We start from the raw sequence: 17,160 nt of genomic DNA, 5'->3' as shown, positions 1-17,160 counted from the left end.
TCGCGAAAAATTAGTATTTTGAAAAATATTTTCCAAAAATAATCGGTTATATCGCTTATAAAAATAAATGAATAATTTTTTTCGTCACCCACAAAAATAGTTATATATAGATTGTTACCGATGATGAAAATATTTTCATTGACTAATTTTTGTAAATGATATAAGAAATCAATTTTCGGAAAATATTTTTCAAATCGCTCATTTTCCGCAAAACAAACGCACCCTAATAATTTTTAAATAATTTTATAGCCTTATAACTTTTTTTTCCTCCTAAAAATGCCTGATTCAGTTTTATCTATGCAGATTTTGGGATTTTTTTTTTTTGTCAACCTTGACGCGAGAAGTTGATGAAATTCGGGGGATTGGAAAAACGTCGGAAACTGCTGAAAAAGTGGACGAAGGTGACTCCAAATTTTGTTATTTTTTAATTATTTTTTGGGAGGCAAAGTGAGATTTGACCAATTTTCAAGGAGTATAACGGAATTTAAGATCCTTTATGTACTATTTTTCTTTTGCTATGCAAGAAAGACGGCTTACATATCATGTAGACTTTTTAATTATAAGCATATTCCAGATCCCTTAAATATTTGGTATAATGTCCCTCCACCTAATAACTTATGATATTGAGTTGATATTTCTGATATTGTGTTAGAGTTAGTTCTTTCAAAGTATTAGATTGGACTTTCAGATATGATATCAAAGCACAGATTGAGAATTAATATCTTGACACTTGCCTCTCCTCTCGAACTCATTGCTCGTGCTGGCTTCACAAATGCTCATATAAATAAGAGCATGCCCATTTCACAATAATTGAGCCAAGTTGTGTACGCATAACGGATTGTCTTACACACGAGGAAGAGTATTAAGTACAATTTAGCATCGCTTAAATGCGTGATTATAATGTGCCTTATAAATATGTAGTTGCTCTCCGTCTTAACTTAAGTTTTTGAGTTGCAAATTCTCAAATTAATTTTTAATTTCGTTTAAAATTGCCTAATAAAAGTTTTCAGAATTTTCTTAACAAGGGTTGAAGAGAGAGAGTTCTCGCTGCCTAACCACCCACAATTACAGCTAGTCAGATTTGCGTAGTCAATATATTTGAAAATAGGAGTACGTTTGTCCAACAAAATACTAGAAAGGGAAAGTTTGGATGCGTTTGGATTGAAGAATTTCGAAGCTAATTTTTTTTTTTTTTTGGTCGGGATTTCGAAGCTAATTTTCAAAAGTAGGTAATTGAGCTCCTCGTTTTGCACCTTTTTCTTGTTTTCCTTTTTGTGCGCTCTGAAATGGGACGTTTGAAAACACACGGCGGGATTCTACGTAAGTGTCGTTCGGGAAAATTACCAAAAAAATCTTAAATTTATTGTAATTTTGCCAATTCGATCAATTGGGCCAGCCGATGCTTAGATAAAATTTCAATGATATTTTAACACTATAATATTTTTCAAGTTTTTAAATAATTTTTTAATAATTTTTTGTCTTTTTTTTTTTGTTCAGCTAGTGGAGGCTGTCGTTGGTGACCTCTGCCAGCCCTTGGCCAAGGGCCCGCTAGCCCTTGCCGCCCATTGGCCAAGGGCTCGCGACCCTCACCGCGGCCGATGAGGGTTCGCAACGACTAGGTGAGCCCTTGTTCACGGTTGGGCGTGGGCCATGAACCCTCGCCCTTGCCACTGATGGGCAAGGGTTGCAAGTGCTCACCTAGTGGCTGGGGTAGGTCGCCAACCCTAACCGAAAAAAATGAGAAGAAAAAAGATAGAAAACATTATTAAAAAATAAAAAAATATTATTAAAAATTTATCATGTCAGTGCCAACCGGTCAAATTGTTTGAATTGACAATATTATAAAAAGTTTATGACTTAATTGAAAATAAAAATTATGACCGAACTAACATAATTACAATAGATTTAAGATTTTTTGGTAATTCTCCCTATTCTTTTATATCATTTGTATATACGTGGTAACCTTTTTTTTTTTAATAGAAAAAGGAAGGGTGAGGTTATTTCCACCCCCATTTTGGCTAAGATACATCATTTTTCAGTTGAATGACCAAAATACCCTCTCTCTCTCTTCAATTAATTATTTCTTTTTCTATTAGACTAATTGACAAAATGTCTTTATTTCTAGCATTTCTCTTGTCAGTTTCACAATACAAATGCTTCATTATACCTAACAAGATATCATTTTATCTTGCATTATACTATCACTGTGCCTCTAGAAGGTTGTTAGTTTCAATATATGATCTCAAATTTGTAATCATATAAGCTACATAGATTATTATAAATTTCTATTTATAATGGCTATAAGGCTTATCAACACAAAATTAATTGGTTATTTTTTATCAAATAATTTGACCGAAACTTTATTTCAAAGTCAGAAATTAAAATTCAATATATTTATCTAGCCAATCTTGACCTTGTAGGTGTTTTTCAGAATAAATTTGTAAATTTTTAAAGCTAAACATTATTTATTTTATACTTTCTTTTGAGCTTTTCACATTTTAATGGAAATTGCAAGATGGGGGTTTAGAATCTTTGTACACATTCCTCACTTTCAAGCTAACATCAAATTATTTTAGAGGAACGTTTTAAGCATATTTTAAAGTTTGATCCACTTGCTATGAATTAATTCTCTAAGCAATATTAATTACTTTCTTCGTATTAGGAATAGAACAACAAGAAGTTCCTTTTTTTTTTTTTTTCCTTTTTGTGATTATGTTTTGTTAATATTTTCGATAATGATCTAGACACAAACATATTTAACATTTAACTACGTTTCCAACAAATTAGCCCTTTTCAATATTTTGATCAATTTTTCTTTTTCATTGTTGATCAAGGTCGGCTAGATAATTAGATCGAATTTTACTCTTCAACTTTGAAATATAATTTCAAAATATTTGATAAAAATAGGCAAATAATTGTGTGCTTATAAGCCATCGTATGTAGGAAATTTTAATATCTTATGTTGCTTTTGTGATTAAAAATACTTTCACAGGCGAAGTGATAGCACGATGCATGATAAGATGATATCTTGTCGAATATAATGAAGCATTTGTGTTGACTTACTAATAAGCAAGATGGTAGAAATAAGGATAGGTTTTTGGTTAGCTTGATAAAAAAAACAACAAATTGATGAGGGAAAGGGAGTATTTCGGCCATTTCACTAAAAAAGAAGCGCCTTAACCAAAATTAGAGTGGAGATAATACCACCCAAAAGGAATAAACATATCTCAACTCGCGACACTTTTGAGTCTTTCGGTGTCCTAATTTCTCTTAGTGATTTTCAATCATGTTCAAGTCGTGGTCTTGTGTTGTGCCGAGATTTATCATCTTTATTTGAACGTATAGGGGTCATAAGTGGCATTCTTATCAGATTAACGCATGTAATTGGGATCTAATTCTAGTAATGCAATCTGTCACGAGGAAATTTAATTGAGATCATAACTAATGCTAAGCTTATTGTGATTTATTACAAAAGGGTTGTGTTATCCTCTATTCCTAATTATAGAAAAATCCTCCAACCATACATGGATTGGTTGGTTACAGGTCATGCACGTCACTCGTAAGTTATTTAGTTAAATTCATATTTACTAGTTAGAAATAACGAAAAAAAAAATATTTTCTTGATTACACTAAATAAATTAGTCTATTTCTTAGATCGAAACAGTACCATTATTGTTATATTAGACGTAAACAAAACAGATATTTAAAGGTGCTGACAGCTCTTATCAATGCAAGAGGTGTCATAGTAATGAAATGCGGTTACAGTTGAATTTGTAGTTTCATCATCCACAAAATTTTCAAAGGTGCTATTAGCTGTTACCAATTTATTGGCGAAGAATAAGAAATATGGTTTTAAATAGAAGAGTCTTTTGGTCCCAAAGTTTCATTCTTTAAATTTGACACAAAAGAATATATGGTAAAAGTAACTCTAATTCAAGAGCAGATAATAAATACATGAAAACAACACTTATATAATTTAAATCTGCTATATACATTTCGATTTTTCATCATTTTAATTTCATTTTGAGCTTATTTTAATTGGATCAAGAAATAGAAAACAAAGAAAGATGAATGAGTTATGCTAGTTTACCATTTTAATGTTTTCATAAGTAATGGTATCATATTATTAAATCAAGTAAATTAAGAATAATTTTTCAGGTAATGTAGTAATATACTTTTTATTATACTAAAATTTGGTTCGGTAGATTCGTATATCTATCTTATATTTCCAGTTTAATTTAGTAAATTAAATTTTGTCCTTAATTAATTAATTTAATATTAATATTTGTCTATTGGTGTTAAGGTACGTGCTTCTCGTGAACATGATCGTCAACGGATTATGAGCGGAGAGAGGAGGAGTTTTGCCTATAAGAAACTTTTTTTTACTTTAAAAAAAGCGCTGGATATGTCATTGTAACCAAAAGACATTGAGGAGATGCATGTTCCACATATTACCCAACTTGTTAATAATTTTTATTGGGATAAGAACACTGAAAATCCTAAAACTTATTATGAAAAAGCATTTGAGTCCTAAAAATTTCAAAAAATACAATCAAGTCCTAAAACTTATTACCAAAGTGCAATTGAGTCCTAAAACTTTTTAAAAGTGTAATCAAGTCCTAAAGACTTGTCAAGTTGGTGCAATCAATTCATAAAATTTGTTGAATTGGTGCAATCAAGTCCTAAAACTTGCTAACATCTTTGTTTGTCGAGTTGATGCAGTTAATGGAATGACTTGATTGCATTAACTTGACAAGTTTTAGGACTTGATTGCTTTTTTTGAAAGTTTTAGGACTCAATTGCACTTTCGTGACAACTTGACTGCACTTTTTGAAAGTTTTAAACCTCAATTGCACTTTGATAATAAGTTTTAGGACTTCGAGTAAACTTATCCCAATTCTATTTAACTAGTTTCTAGCTAAATAAGTTAGATAGATTTTGTTTTTGTCCCTATAAAGGACGAAGTAAATTATTCTTTTATTGTTAAGTGCAGAAGGAAAGCAAAAAAGAATAATTTGAAGTAAATTAAGACAGAGAATTGTAACAATTCATGGATTATTAATTTTCTTAAAAAGGTGTTATAAATATTCATGGACGCTTAACCAAAATTGAAGGCTAGTTTGATCACTTAAAAAAAGGGTCTTGTTTTAATAAGACTCCGTAGGTTTCGCAAAAATGAATGATTGAAAAATATTTTCCTAAAAATGATCGTTTGTATCATATACACAAATAAATAAAATGAAAAGTATTTTCATCATCTATAAAAAAGTTAATAAATAAATTGTTATCTACAATAAAAAATTTTATTGACTAATTATTTCAAAATATATAATCAATCATTTTTCGATTTTTTTAAAATTATTTAATTTTTACGAAACTAATGGAACCTAAAAAGTAGTGTGAAAGTGACTCCATCCTTGAGAAAAGTGGCGGTATTTTCCTTTCTTTTGTCTCACAAAAGTGACCCTGTGATATGTACTCTCACAACAATAAAAATATTGAAACTTTTGATGAGAATCAAGAATACCCAATAAACGAGAATGGACTAAGTAACACGCCACCTAGTAACGTGTTCTTGCCACTCGCCAACATTAAAAATCCAAAAAGTCCATGACAAGGTGAATCCATATGCGACACACTTTGTTTCATAAGTGCACAATCCACTATAATTATATAGTATTACTCACATTGGTAAAGTAAAAAAAAAAAAAAACTATATCTACATTGAGGTCAATAGTAATTAGAGACCCTTTTAGAAATTAAAAACTGTGGGTGAATGGCCTTCACCCCCTTCCTCCTACCGCCGCTGCTCGGCCATCATCCTCTGTGGCGGCGCCGCCTTTCTACGACTCATGTGGGATTTACATCGAATCGAAATACAATATTTTCTTCAAATGAGGGGAAAAAAGGAAGAAGAAAAAAAGCTGGTTTAGGATCATAGGCTCCAAAGTGTTCTCGGTATATGGTGATTTAGAAAAAGGTCAAGGTCAGCTTCACCAGATTGAATCTCCCAAGCCAGGTTGGTCCACCATCATGTCCATGTCAAAAATGGCTTTGCCTTGGGAGGCCATGAGTCGAGAGGAGGGCGACCCGCTGTTGCTTGGGCTGGCGGGGCCCGGGCCATGGTTAGACAGGGTTGCGCTCTGCCAGACTCGGAGGTGCACCACCTCGGCCTTGGCTTGGGCGAGCTGGCTCTGAAGCATGTCGATCTGTTGCTGGAGGGATGATATGGCCCCGACGCAGCCATAGACCGGGTCCCGCACTCGGGCGTTGGCTTCGTAGACCATGCTGCTCACGGCATCTCCTCGCTGGTGCTCTGGTAGCTCCTGGGAAGTTTCTCGCACAAGTGTGTTAATGACAATATGTACTTGGTGATGCATGAAGATGCTCTAAAAGTGCTTAAATTAATTTGAATCAATTCTGTGACTACATAATTTGAATTATCTGTCCTCACACTTATTAAATGTTCTTATTTATTGTAATTCTCTTAAGTTACGAAAGTAAGGATAATAAATTGAACTCGTGACTAATTTTTTTTTTCCATACACGTCTGGCCCACACCACGTGTAAGTGGCTACTTAAAAGTTACTCTCTCTGATTTTTTATATTCATAAATCAAATGGGACCCCAAAGGAAAAATCTAGAAGTGGAATGTCCAATTTTCTTGCGGAAATAAACTATTGTTTTTGGTGGGACACAACTTCACGTGATCCAATAAAAATTGTTAAATTGGACGTAGAAAAAAGTGTAGAATCTAGAAACCAAATCTTAATTTTTTCACTGGTTTGTATGGCCAGACTCTTTTTCTACGTCCTCTTTGTGCTTTTGTCTCAAAGAGTGTGTGTCCTCTGCAACAAACTGTCAAAAAAGGTCAGGGTTAACAATGAATGGACATCAAAGATGAAGACATATAGTCATGAAACTTCTTTTAATGTACCTGCTTTGTCATGAGTGTGCACAGCTTTAGGCGTTTTCGAAAAAAGCTATCCCAACGCAATAAAAATGGGTTTTCTTTCCTTTTTTTCCTTTTAATTAGTATGCCGGTATTTTATCGCATCTTCGGTAAATAAGAGTTGTCTAAGAATAGAATTGCTGCCCATCAGATTTTGTAAGATCACTTTGAACTCTTTCAAAAACTTAAGTTGTTAGATGAATGCCTGATTTAAATAATTAAAAGTACTCATCCTCATAGATAAGCTGGACTCATGAAAAATTTTAATAAGGGAGGCAATAAGGGGTTTAGAAAGATTTAAGCAGAGGACCTTTTTCTCCGATACCATACAAAGTCTGTTGGGACTATTTCTAGCTAGACTATAAAGTTTAAACTGTTAGATAGTGCGATTTGATATTTAAGTATTCTAACATTGTCGAGCTATTTTTAATTATAAATTTTATGATTTCCCAAAAAAAAAAAATCGAATAGGGGGAAAAGAAATGAGATTAAAGTTGTACCTCGAGAGAGAGATGACTTTGAATCCTTTAGCAAAATGACGCAAGCGAGATGATTATATCTAAAGATTTTTGTTGAAAAAGGTTGATGCGAGTGGCATCAAATGTGTTTATGTGGACCTTGGTACGGAAGCTAGCTATTATTACATAGAATTTCTCTAAGTTTACTAGTTGAGTAATGTTTAGAGACATTTTAATAAGAAAATTCAGACAACTTGTATTACTTGTGAAGTATTATGGCAATTCTTTCATACATATGTTTGAACAAGTCACACTCTGTAAATAAGATGGTACATAAAGTGGCTCTTATTGCTTATTTATGAGGTTCATATTTTGCATCATATGCACGTAGCCTTCTTCAACCGGCTTGAATTTTCAGATTGGACATGCTGAAATAGTATCATAGCCTGATTTTCACATGTAAGACTCCAAGTTCATCAATTACACATATTATTCTCAGTCCATTTTGCACGTTGGTGGTGGTATGAATTTATTTGAAATCATTTATATAAGGGTTTATATTTTGTCTTATATGTATAGTCTTCTTTCACGTAATGGCTTAAACTTTTAGATGGGACATTCTAATAGTTCGTATATTCAAGCCCTTAATTGTGGTCACTTTTCTTAGTAACTAACATTATATTTAGACTAAAGTTCAAGTTGACCCTATATATGTCATCTGTTGTGTTTGTGGAGACCCGTTATCCTATCCACCTAGCTTGAGGACTTTAGTGAGCCTACTATATGTCCTTACTAGCTATTATTTTTCCGTAGGTACAGATTTAATCTCTCAAGTTGTAAGACTCAAATCAATCCCTCTCATGTCTGAATCTTTTTACACAAGGGAGACATTTATAGACCTTGGAAGAATTATACACAAAAGCAAAATTATTTGGTATACGACCATTGGTTTTTTCTCCATTAACCACGTTTTACCACCATAAAATATAAGGAGAAAAGTGGACCATAAGGAGAAAAAAGTTATTGAACAGACCTAATGTATGTAACTAATCCTCATGAAAAGCAATGCAAGAAGCAAGAACTATACTTATAGGTCCACACTTCAGGAGAACCATCTGCTTAAATAAATCTAGGTTTAATACCACGAAAATCCTAAATTGGTATAGTTGTGACAAATTTACCTCCGAATTAATTTTTTAACCACAAAAAACTCAAAACTGGTACAACCGTGATAAATTTATCTCAAGTAACACATGATCCACAGATGAGAAGATGAGGTACATAACCCTATCACATTATATAAACTTGGTGAAGTTAGAGAGTTCGAGTGGAGTAGGGGGGCAACAAAATTTGCTTCAAAAGGAGAAAAAGTAGGGGTGTGAACCTGCAACATCTTGTTGACATTGCTGGCGCCGAAGACCTTGTGGACGTTGGCGAACTTGTGGGGCTCGTCGGCTGGGAAGTAGGGGGCGAACACGCAGTCCTCTGCGCACCTCCTCCGCAGCAGCTTGCACGCTGCACACGGCGACGGCGTCCCCTGCTTCCGTCCCCCGCCGCAGCTCTCCTTCATCCCTCTCCTCCTTCTCCTCCTTCTCCGGCTTGAAGCGAGCGCCGAGCTTTGCTTGCTTGCTTGTTTCTGTCTCTCTCTGTGTGTGAATGGGGTTGATATGTTTTTGCCTTTTAGGCTTCAGTCAAAGGAGTAAAATATGAAGTGAAGGAAGCAGAAAGAAAAGAGGGGAGTGGTGAAGGCGAGAGGTGGGCTTCCTATGTACATTTATAGAGGAAGGATCGCCTGAGGGAGTGCCCCACGCACCACCTTCTCAGGTAATAAGAAAGACCAAAAGATGAGTGGCAGCAGCGGGGAAGAATTTTTTGTGTCGAAGGTGACATTGGACACTGCCGTGACACCTTTTTTGACAATTTTCCTTTGGCGATATTATGACTTTTCCCCATCTCTTTTGTTGGTGTTTTGTCCCACACTTCGGATTTTCTGTCTTTTTGCTTTTTTGTTTTAGTTTTATTTTTCCTCTTTTTAATTCTTTTCGCGATTGACCGGAGAGCGGCAGGCGCGGCGCTGCCGAAGGAAGAGAAGAAGAGAAAGAGAGATGGTGGAGGAGATTTTGAGCACCGTGGCTGATCTGGCGTGAAGAGACTCTAATATGCTTGAGGCGGAGGTCGGGCAACTCTAGTTTAGTTTAAATTAAGCTGAGGGTTTCGATACTATGGATGGATTGATCCCGACCCCTATTCCTCTATTCTGAAAATTATCAATTTTTTTTAAATATATGTCAATTCAGTCATAAACTTTTTTTTTTTTTATCAATTGAATGCTAAATAGTTTGCTTTTGTGCCAATTCGGATTATCGGACCAATTTTGACCGAAAATGTTGACATGAACCCCGGCCACGTGACGCGACCGGTATTGACTTTAGCAATTTTTACTTTTTCTTTTATTTTTTATCCTTTTTTTTTCTTCTTTCTCTTTCTATTCCTTCCCTTCTTCCTCTAGTCATGGTCGTCGCCAAACCTTAGTGACCGGCCAAAGGCGAGATTGGGGAGGGGCGAGGTCCTCGCCTCCGGTTGTTTGCTGAGGTTCGGCGACCGGCTAGAGAAAGAAGGAAATAAAAAAAAAATATAAAGAAAAGATAAAAGGAAAATTGCATAAAAGATTCGAGAAAAAAGTTACAATATTATTAACAATTATGTACGCCAAGATCCACGTCAACATTTTCCGGCCAAAATTAACTAGGTCGAATGAATTAAGACATATGCAAAATGTTTAGGATTGAATTGGTAAAAAAAAAAAAATGTTTATGATTGAATTGACACAATTGCAATAGGTTTAGGATTTTTGTGATAAATCTCCCCGAAAGATAAAAAAATCAAGTAAGTACACTTTTTTCCCCTGCTTCTCTTTATTGTAATATAACCATTCAAGATTTTCGGCAAAATCTCGGTGCCTTTGACTATTTGGAGGGTGCCAACTCTTCAAGAGTGGTCGGTTAGCTACGATTATAGAAGAATTGTGATTAGGAAAAGGGGTTTGAGTGCAAGGATTTCTTTTTATGATAAATTCTCAATGAGCTGAATTTTCTCTATTAATTTGGTGTGAATGTGACACAAGACAAGATCATCCGTATCGGAAGATTCATCCATCCTTACCCAAGCCATGGGCCATCCCCCTCTCTCAATTTTTGTTTCTCCTTTTCATTTTCCCTTTTATTTCCAGAGTTCTGTAAACTTTTTTCATCAGTTGTTAGAATTATGTTCAAGGGGCGTTTATTTTACGGAAAACTCAAGATTTGAAAAATATTTTCCGAGAAATAATCGCTTACAAAAGTAAATATATGCAAAATATTTTCATTATCCACAAAAATAGTTAGGTATAAGTTGTTATCGTTGATGAAAACATTTTTCGTTTATTATTTTTCTAAGAGAGATGACCAATCATTTTTTAGAAAATATTTTTTAAATCTTGAATTTTTCGAGAAATAATCTAATCCCTATTTTTGATAATGACCCACGTTGACTAATTGCTGCTCGAATGGCTAGCCAATGGATGGCTAAATATAGAGTTGGAGAATCTCATGTAGCGAAGGCTTCCTAGCCTCAGACCAGTGCTATCAAATCTTAGCTCTTCCTCCATTAGTTACTCTTATGATTTTTCCAATCAAAAGGCTCTTTTTTTTTTTTTTGCGATTACTCTAATACGTTTATATTCACGTGTTGTTGTTTTAAATTACTACGAATAACACTGCAAATGACCTAATCCGTTAAACCTTCTCTCTCTCGTGGTGTTTAGAGTAGAGCTTTTTTTATGGGAGAATTGTTCATAAAGTCCAAAATCTATCGTACGGCAGCCAATTCAATCTACACTTTTCAATTTGACCAATGTATATTTAAATTTTTTGATGGTTTTTTAGTATAATTGACATAGCATCTAACTAGCGTCACCCATCTTACATGTCATGAACGACGATTTGGACGTGTTTGACGGGGCTCAAACGACATTGTTTTGAGAACTTTTTAAAGTTTTTTTCCTTATCTTTTCTATTCTTTTGCTCAAACGACCACTGAGATAGAAAGAGGCCTTGTGTGTGTGTGTGTGTGTAAGGACAGTAGCTAATTGTTGCTTAAGTGGTAATTGCCCGATCAAAATGGAAACGTCCACTCTCCTCGTCGTATGTGCAGGTCCGTTAGTCGTCACCGAGAAACTCGATCTAAGGTTGTTTCCTTCCTCAGTCGAGATCGAGAGAGAGGATACAAAGCAGAGCCGAGAGCGACGGTTGAGGCGGTGCTATGGTAGTGATGGGGTGGTGAAAAGATAAGGGGGTTGGGAGTGATTGGGGTTCTTTAAAGGAGGATAAATTGGTCTTTTCAATCATGTGAATTTGAATGATGCGAAAGATGCAATTTTTAAAGTGAGATGATTAAAATTAAGGCGGTTTATATGTATTTTGCCTTTTTGTTTGGTGAGTTTCGTGGCAACTTCCTTCCATCATGTCTTTGATTGGTACGTTTCCAGTATGGACATCAACTGTATACATATTCAAGGCTGATAGATATTTATATATAATTGTAAGCAATCAGTCACAAGGTTAGAGAAATTCTCCGATCATGGCTCGATGTGTAGTATTGTCGATGTTGGAGTGTGGTTCATACTCCCCATTGATATGATAGCAAGGAGGTTCCGCTTTTCGATTAGTGGCGGGGGTCCTGAGAAGCCACCCCAATGGGGGTCTCAAGGGGATAGTGCTTCCTGGACACTAGAGGGTTATTATAGTTTAAGACTGTATCTTATTAGTGGTTTAGGCTTGGACCCATGAATAACTACTGTTATGTATTATCTCTTTCTCTTGTAATCGAGTGAAGTAGTAGAGAGGTGAGAGTTGCTAATTATAATGGAATAATCTGTTGGATGTAGCCCTAGTTTAAAGGTGAATTGGGATAAACCTTGTATTTCGATTTCTTTTTCTCGCTTTTACGATTTATTTCGTTGTGATTTATGCGTTGAATCCTAGCAGTCGATGTGTCTATAGCACACGTTATTGCTGTAAACCACATGCAATTTCACATAATCTAGCATGGACGGAAAACCAAAGGGTCCGTATTTGTGTTCTTCGGTGGAAGTTCGTACATTTTTCTAGGACCTTCAAAAAATGAGAATATCTTTGTCCCTTTTTCCTAAATATTTGGCCGTGAAGAAGATGACCCTTGTTGGCGATGTTTATACTTTTCGTCTTTGTAGCTTTCAATGGTCCAAAATATACGGCCTAACATCATCATGTAACCGAAATGGACCTGAAATTAGAGAATGCTCCGCAAAAGCATGCATGCGGGATTGCTTTGATCACGAACAATAATTTTATACTTTAAGGAGGGGGGGAAAAAGGGGAATTTAACATCATTATTAGTTGTTAGAAAAAGGGAAAATAAGTTGAAATTTAAAGGGAAAATGTCTAGGGGACAAACTAACTCATAATGATGAGGTGCTCAATGGCATGGGTCTCGGGATCCAAAATCGGCAATAATTGTCTCGGTCAACCTCACCTGCGTTTTGGTCAATCAGTGTGCTTCCCTCTCTTGCACCGGTGAAATCAATTAGCTCTCCACTCGTTCAAAAGATCCACCAACCTCTCATGATGAGGGCAAGTAATTGCCAAAGATCGAAAGGTGCAGAAGTGAGAATAGACATGTTAAATAAAAGGAAAGGTCACGCGTCGGGAGAGTTCATGCGCGCGAGATCTCCTTTCCCTTTCGTAAGAAGGGTCCTGTTAACGAGTTCTCCAAGCAAAACTTGTTCAGTAAACTTAGTAAAAATATGTTTTCGTATTTTAAGCATTGATTATGCATAAAAAAAACGTCGTTTCGAAATTTGACAGACTCTTTATTTTAAATTTCTGACAAATGGCTTCATTGTCAACAAAATCGTGGTTAAAAATCTTGTGACAGTTGGGGCTAGATTTGTGTGGACCAGCCTTTACACTCGAGTGGCGACTTTCTTGCGGCTGAGAATCCTTCGAACATGTGGACTGAGTCCATCTCTCTAGATGAGTCCAAATTGGGCTTAGGCTTGATAGACGTATGTGATGGTCGAACACTGTCGGAGCATTGGGAGGAAGAGTTGGTATACATGATGACTGCTTGACTTGGTTATGCTCCTCGAGCACAAATGGAAAGTTGTTAAATTAAGTCTCGAATTTGAACCCATGAATATGAACTCGATTTGAAGCCTGGCCATGTGATTTGAATTAGGAAAATCTTGATTGGTACTCTTGGTTGACCGAACAATAAATCCTTGTTGGAGCTGGATTTTTAGTCTGATTTGGCCAAAAGAGTTCTTGTATTTTGGATAAAGAGGTGGAAGAGAAGTGTCGGTGTTTTCTTTCGTGAGTTTTCTAAATAAGTTCTTTATGAGAGATTGCAAGGGAATACTTAAAAGTTTTGCTATGATTGTAAAACGCTGTCTATAATTCATTTTGCTTCGGTCATGTGATTTACAAATGTTTATACATATATTCATTTTGCTTCGCTGACTATAACGCATTATTTCATAACCTAATACTTGGCACTTCCCATTATCTCCCATGATTGTGTAAGAAGTCGTGGGATTGGACTCATCCCCTCAATTAGCCGACAAGATAACTGGAGAATGAAAAATTTGACTTCTTTTATCTGACAAACTCAAAAGTCAAATTTTTCGAGGTGCGACCGCAGGAGTCTAAAAGACAAAGCAATCGAACGCGAGCATGCATGTGTAGCTCATGTGCAACATTGACACGACAACCTCTACACGATCGAGCCAATGGGAAAACCCATGATTTAGCAGGTTAATTGGGTGAAGCAATCATCCTATACTTCCACGTAAAATTCTTATTTTTTTAATTCTTTTATCAAAGAGTTAACACCACAAAAAATTCTAAACTGATACATAAGTGACAAATTGATCATAAACTAATTTTTTAATTACCAAAAACTCAAACCGGTATATATATGACAATTTTATTCCAAACTAATTTTTTGACCACAAAAAACTCAAAGTGATACACCCGTGATAAATTTACCATAAATTAATTTTTTGACCACTAAAAACCTCAATCTGATACACTTATGATAAATTTATCCTTTATTAGTTTTCGTTAATTGGGTTAATACCACGAAAAGCTCATAGCCGATACACCCGTGATAAAATGGAAGATAAAAATTTCAAACTGGTATGTTTGCCAACCGCCATATGTTAGCCAACACATAGATATTTGATGGTAAAATTTAAGAAAATCTAATGGAGGGTAAATTTATCACAAATGTATTAATTTGAAGTTTTCGATGCTCGAAAAATTAATTTGAGATAATTTTATCACATATATATCAGTTTAAAATTTTTCATGGTATTGTTCAGAAAAACACCTGATTTTGAACCCCCTTCGGTCAAAATTGTCGAATTAAGAACAAGAAAGGTAATTGGCGAGTTCAATGATTTTTCTTGCGGTTGCGGTACGGTTTGTAATGATGGCTTGTAAAATTGTCAACGCACTCGGCACAGTTTCTACCGTTAGGTCTTTCGGTTGGTGAGGAAAAAAAAAAAAAACGAGGGAAACCACGAGACTCCGACTTTTTATATTTTTTAGTTTTTACTTTCAGCAAATAAATGAATATTTTTAGTAAATCAAAGTTCAAAGTGAGGGCGACCCACCCAACATGCTTTTTTCTTTTTTCAATTTTATTTCTCCACTTATTTTGGTTATAATTATTATAAAATTATATTTGGTTTGGCCCAAAGGAGACCCAACAGGTTGGGAGTTTGTGGTTTCGTCGTCCCCACCCAAAACGAGATGCTTTCCCAACTTGACCAGATGCTTTCCGGACATACGAAACCATGTGGCATATTATAGTGTTTTCTTTTTAATATTATGGGTTCGTCGTACATAAATCGACGGGAAAATTTCAATTAAGGGCCTTCAGTGCCCTGTAAAAATCTGAAGTGGACATTATTTCAAATAAAGGCACGAAGTGCTCAAATTGTCTCAAATAAAGGCGAGACCAAAGGGCATTTTCGTTCTTTACTTTTTTAAATTTTTTCCTTTTTTTTTCTTTTTCCCCTCTTCACTTCCCCCTGCCGTTGCCGGCTGAGGGAGAGTTGCCATCGCTCGCCTAGCCCAGGTGAGGGCAACCCTTGCCCTCGCCCGGGCTTCATCTTCATGCACTGTCCATTGCTATCGTTGTTCTCCCTACTGCTCTCCTTCTCCCAACGCACCGTCCCTCTCTTATCCTCATTGTTACTCGCCGAACTTGGCAACACCTCGTTGCGGGGCAGCTACTCGGACCCCTCCAAGAAGGGGGTTATCGAGAATGCCTTGATCGACGAGATCCCAAACATGCCCAATCGAATTGGCCGAACACGAATTCGACGACATGGATCTTATCGACGAGATCAAGCCGACCACGGTTGGTGTGACATCCTGTAATCCGGCTCGTTTTGAAGCCTTGAATAAATGAAAAGTCTCATCGATGTACTTCGGTCGAATCTCACTCGGAACTGATCCCTCTCGAGTAGACTAACCAAATGGGAATGGCTAGCTAGGAAAATCAAGTACGTTGACCTAAGAACTTGGTCATGGACTGACTCTTTGGCCATGAAAATTGTCGAGGGAATATTTTGGACCAATATAGGCCGATCCTAGAATAATTAAGGAACAATTTGGATAATACCTTACGCTTGGATCACGGGTGATTCCGTTCGACCTCATATGGGTTCCGAACGTCCCCGAATTATTTTCTAACGATCGTGTCCATCGGGACTAGTGATTGACCCTCGCAATTGAATGACAACCAAGGTCGCCAAGGCTCGAGTAATTATTAAACGTGATTTTAATCACGGGTCGATACGCGTAACTCCTAAAAGCCGCCCGTTAGTTTGAGATACGCTGAAAATTCTATTGATCGAGATTGATCGCGAATCGAGCTTCGGAATTTGACGTCGGACCTTCGGGGGTTTCAATAAATAAAAATTTTGGACGTTTCCTCATCCTGTGTGAAATTCCTTCGCGGTTTGCCCCAAAGAGGTTCAAGAAAAGTATATTTGGACTGGATATGGGAAATGACCCATTTGCCCTTGAAAAATACCCCATTTTTCACTTGGAACGAAGGGTATTTTGGCCATTTCCCCTTTTAGCCGAGATTGACTAGTCAATGAGGGGAGATAATTTTTTTTTTCTCTTGACTTTGGGAGCATAATTAATTATTATTAACCTATATTAATTATTATATTGGCATCTTCTTCTTCATTATCCAAAGACTCTCTCTCTCTCTCTAGCTCACTTTCTCTCTACCTCACTCTCCCTCTCCCTCACTTAGCCGAACACCCTCTCTCTCACCCTCCATTGCCGAAAATTCTTCAAGCCTTCTTTGGTGTCACTTTGGAGCGCTTGAAGTCGCTAGAACGTCGCCGAGTCGCCGGCCGTGCAAGGACCGCCGGAATCGCCGCTCGATTCAAGCTTTTCCTCAACCGTTCAATGGACATTTTTGCGAGTTTTTGAGGTAGGATTGTTTCTAAACCTAAATTAGGTGGTTAGGTTGCTAAAAGACCATGAAATTGTGAATTTTTGATGAAGAAAAGTGTTGGATTTGGGCTTGAGGAGGGGCTGGACGAAAATTGCAGATTTGAGGGGGAGAGAAAGCTTGTTCTTGCATGAATAGTAAAGTCAAGAAGATAATAGTGGTCAAAGTTTAACTATGGTTACTTTATGCCCT

The 17,160-nt window shown here is 36.2% G+C and overlaps 1 protein-coding gene across 1 annotated transcript; it reads right to left on the bottom strand.

Moving 5' to 3' along the window:
- Positions 1-5,630: 5,630 nt before the first annotated feature.
- On the bottom strand, positions 5,631-9,243 carry LOC115754386 (LOB domain-containing protein 4). Its single transcript, XM_030693389.2, has 2 exons — positions 8,795-9,243; positions 5,631-6,326 (listed from the first exon to the last, which is right to left on the bottom strand). The coding sequence occupies exons 1-2, from the start codon at positions 8,978-8,980 to the stop codon at positions 5,994-5,996; spliced, it is 519 nt and encodes a 172-aa protein (XP_030549249.1). The 5' UTR covers positions 8,981-9,243; the 3' UTR covers positions 5,631-5,993.
- Positions 9,244-17,160: the final 7,917 nt, after the last annotated feature.

Source organism: Rhodamnia argentea, chromosome 3 (genome assembly GCF_020921035.1).
Source record: "Rhodamnia argentea isolate NSW1041297 chromosome 3, ASM2092103v1, whole genome shotgun sequence".
Classification (NCBI taxonomy): domain Eukaryota; kingdom Viridiplantae; phylum Streptophyta; class Magnoliopsida; order Myrtales; family Myrtaceae; genus Rhodamnia; species Rhodamnia argentea.
This window is presented reverse-complemented; position numbering and strand designations above follow the sequence as displayed.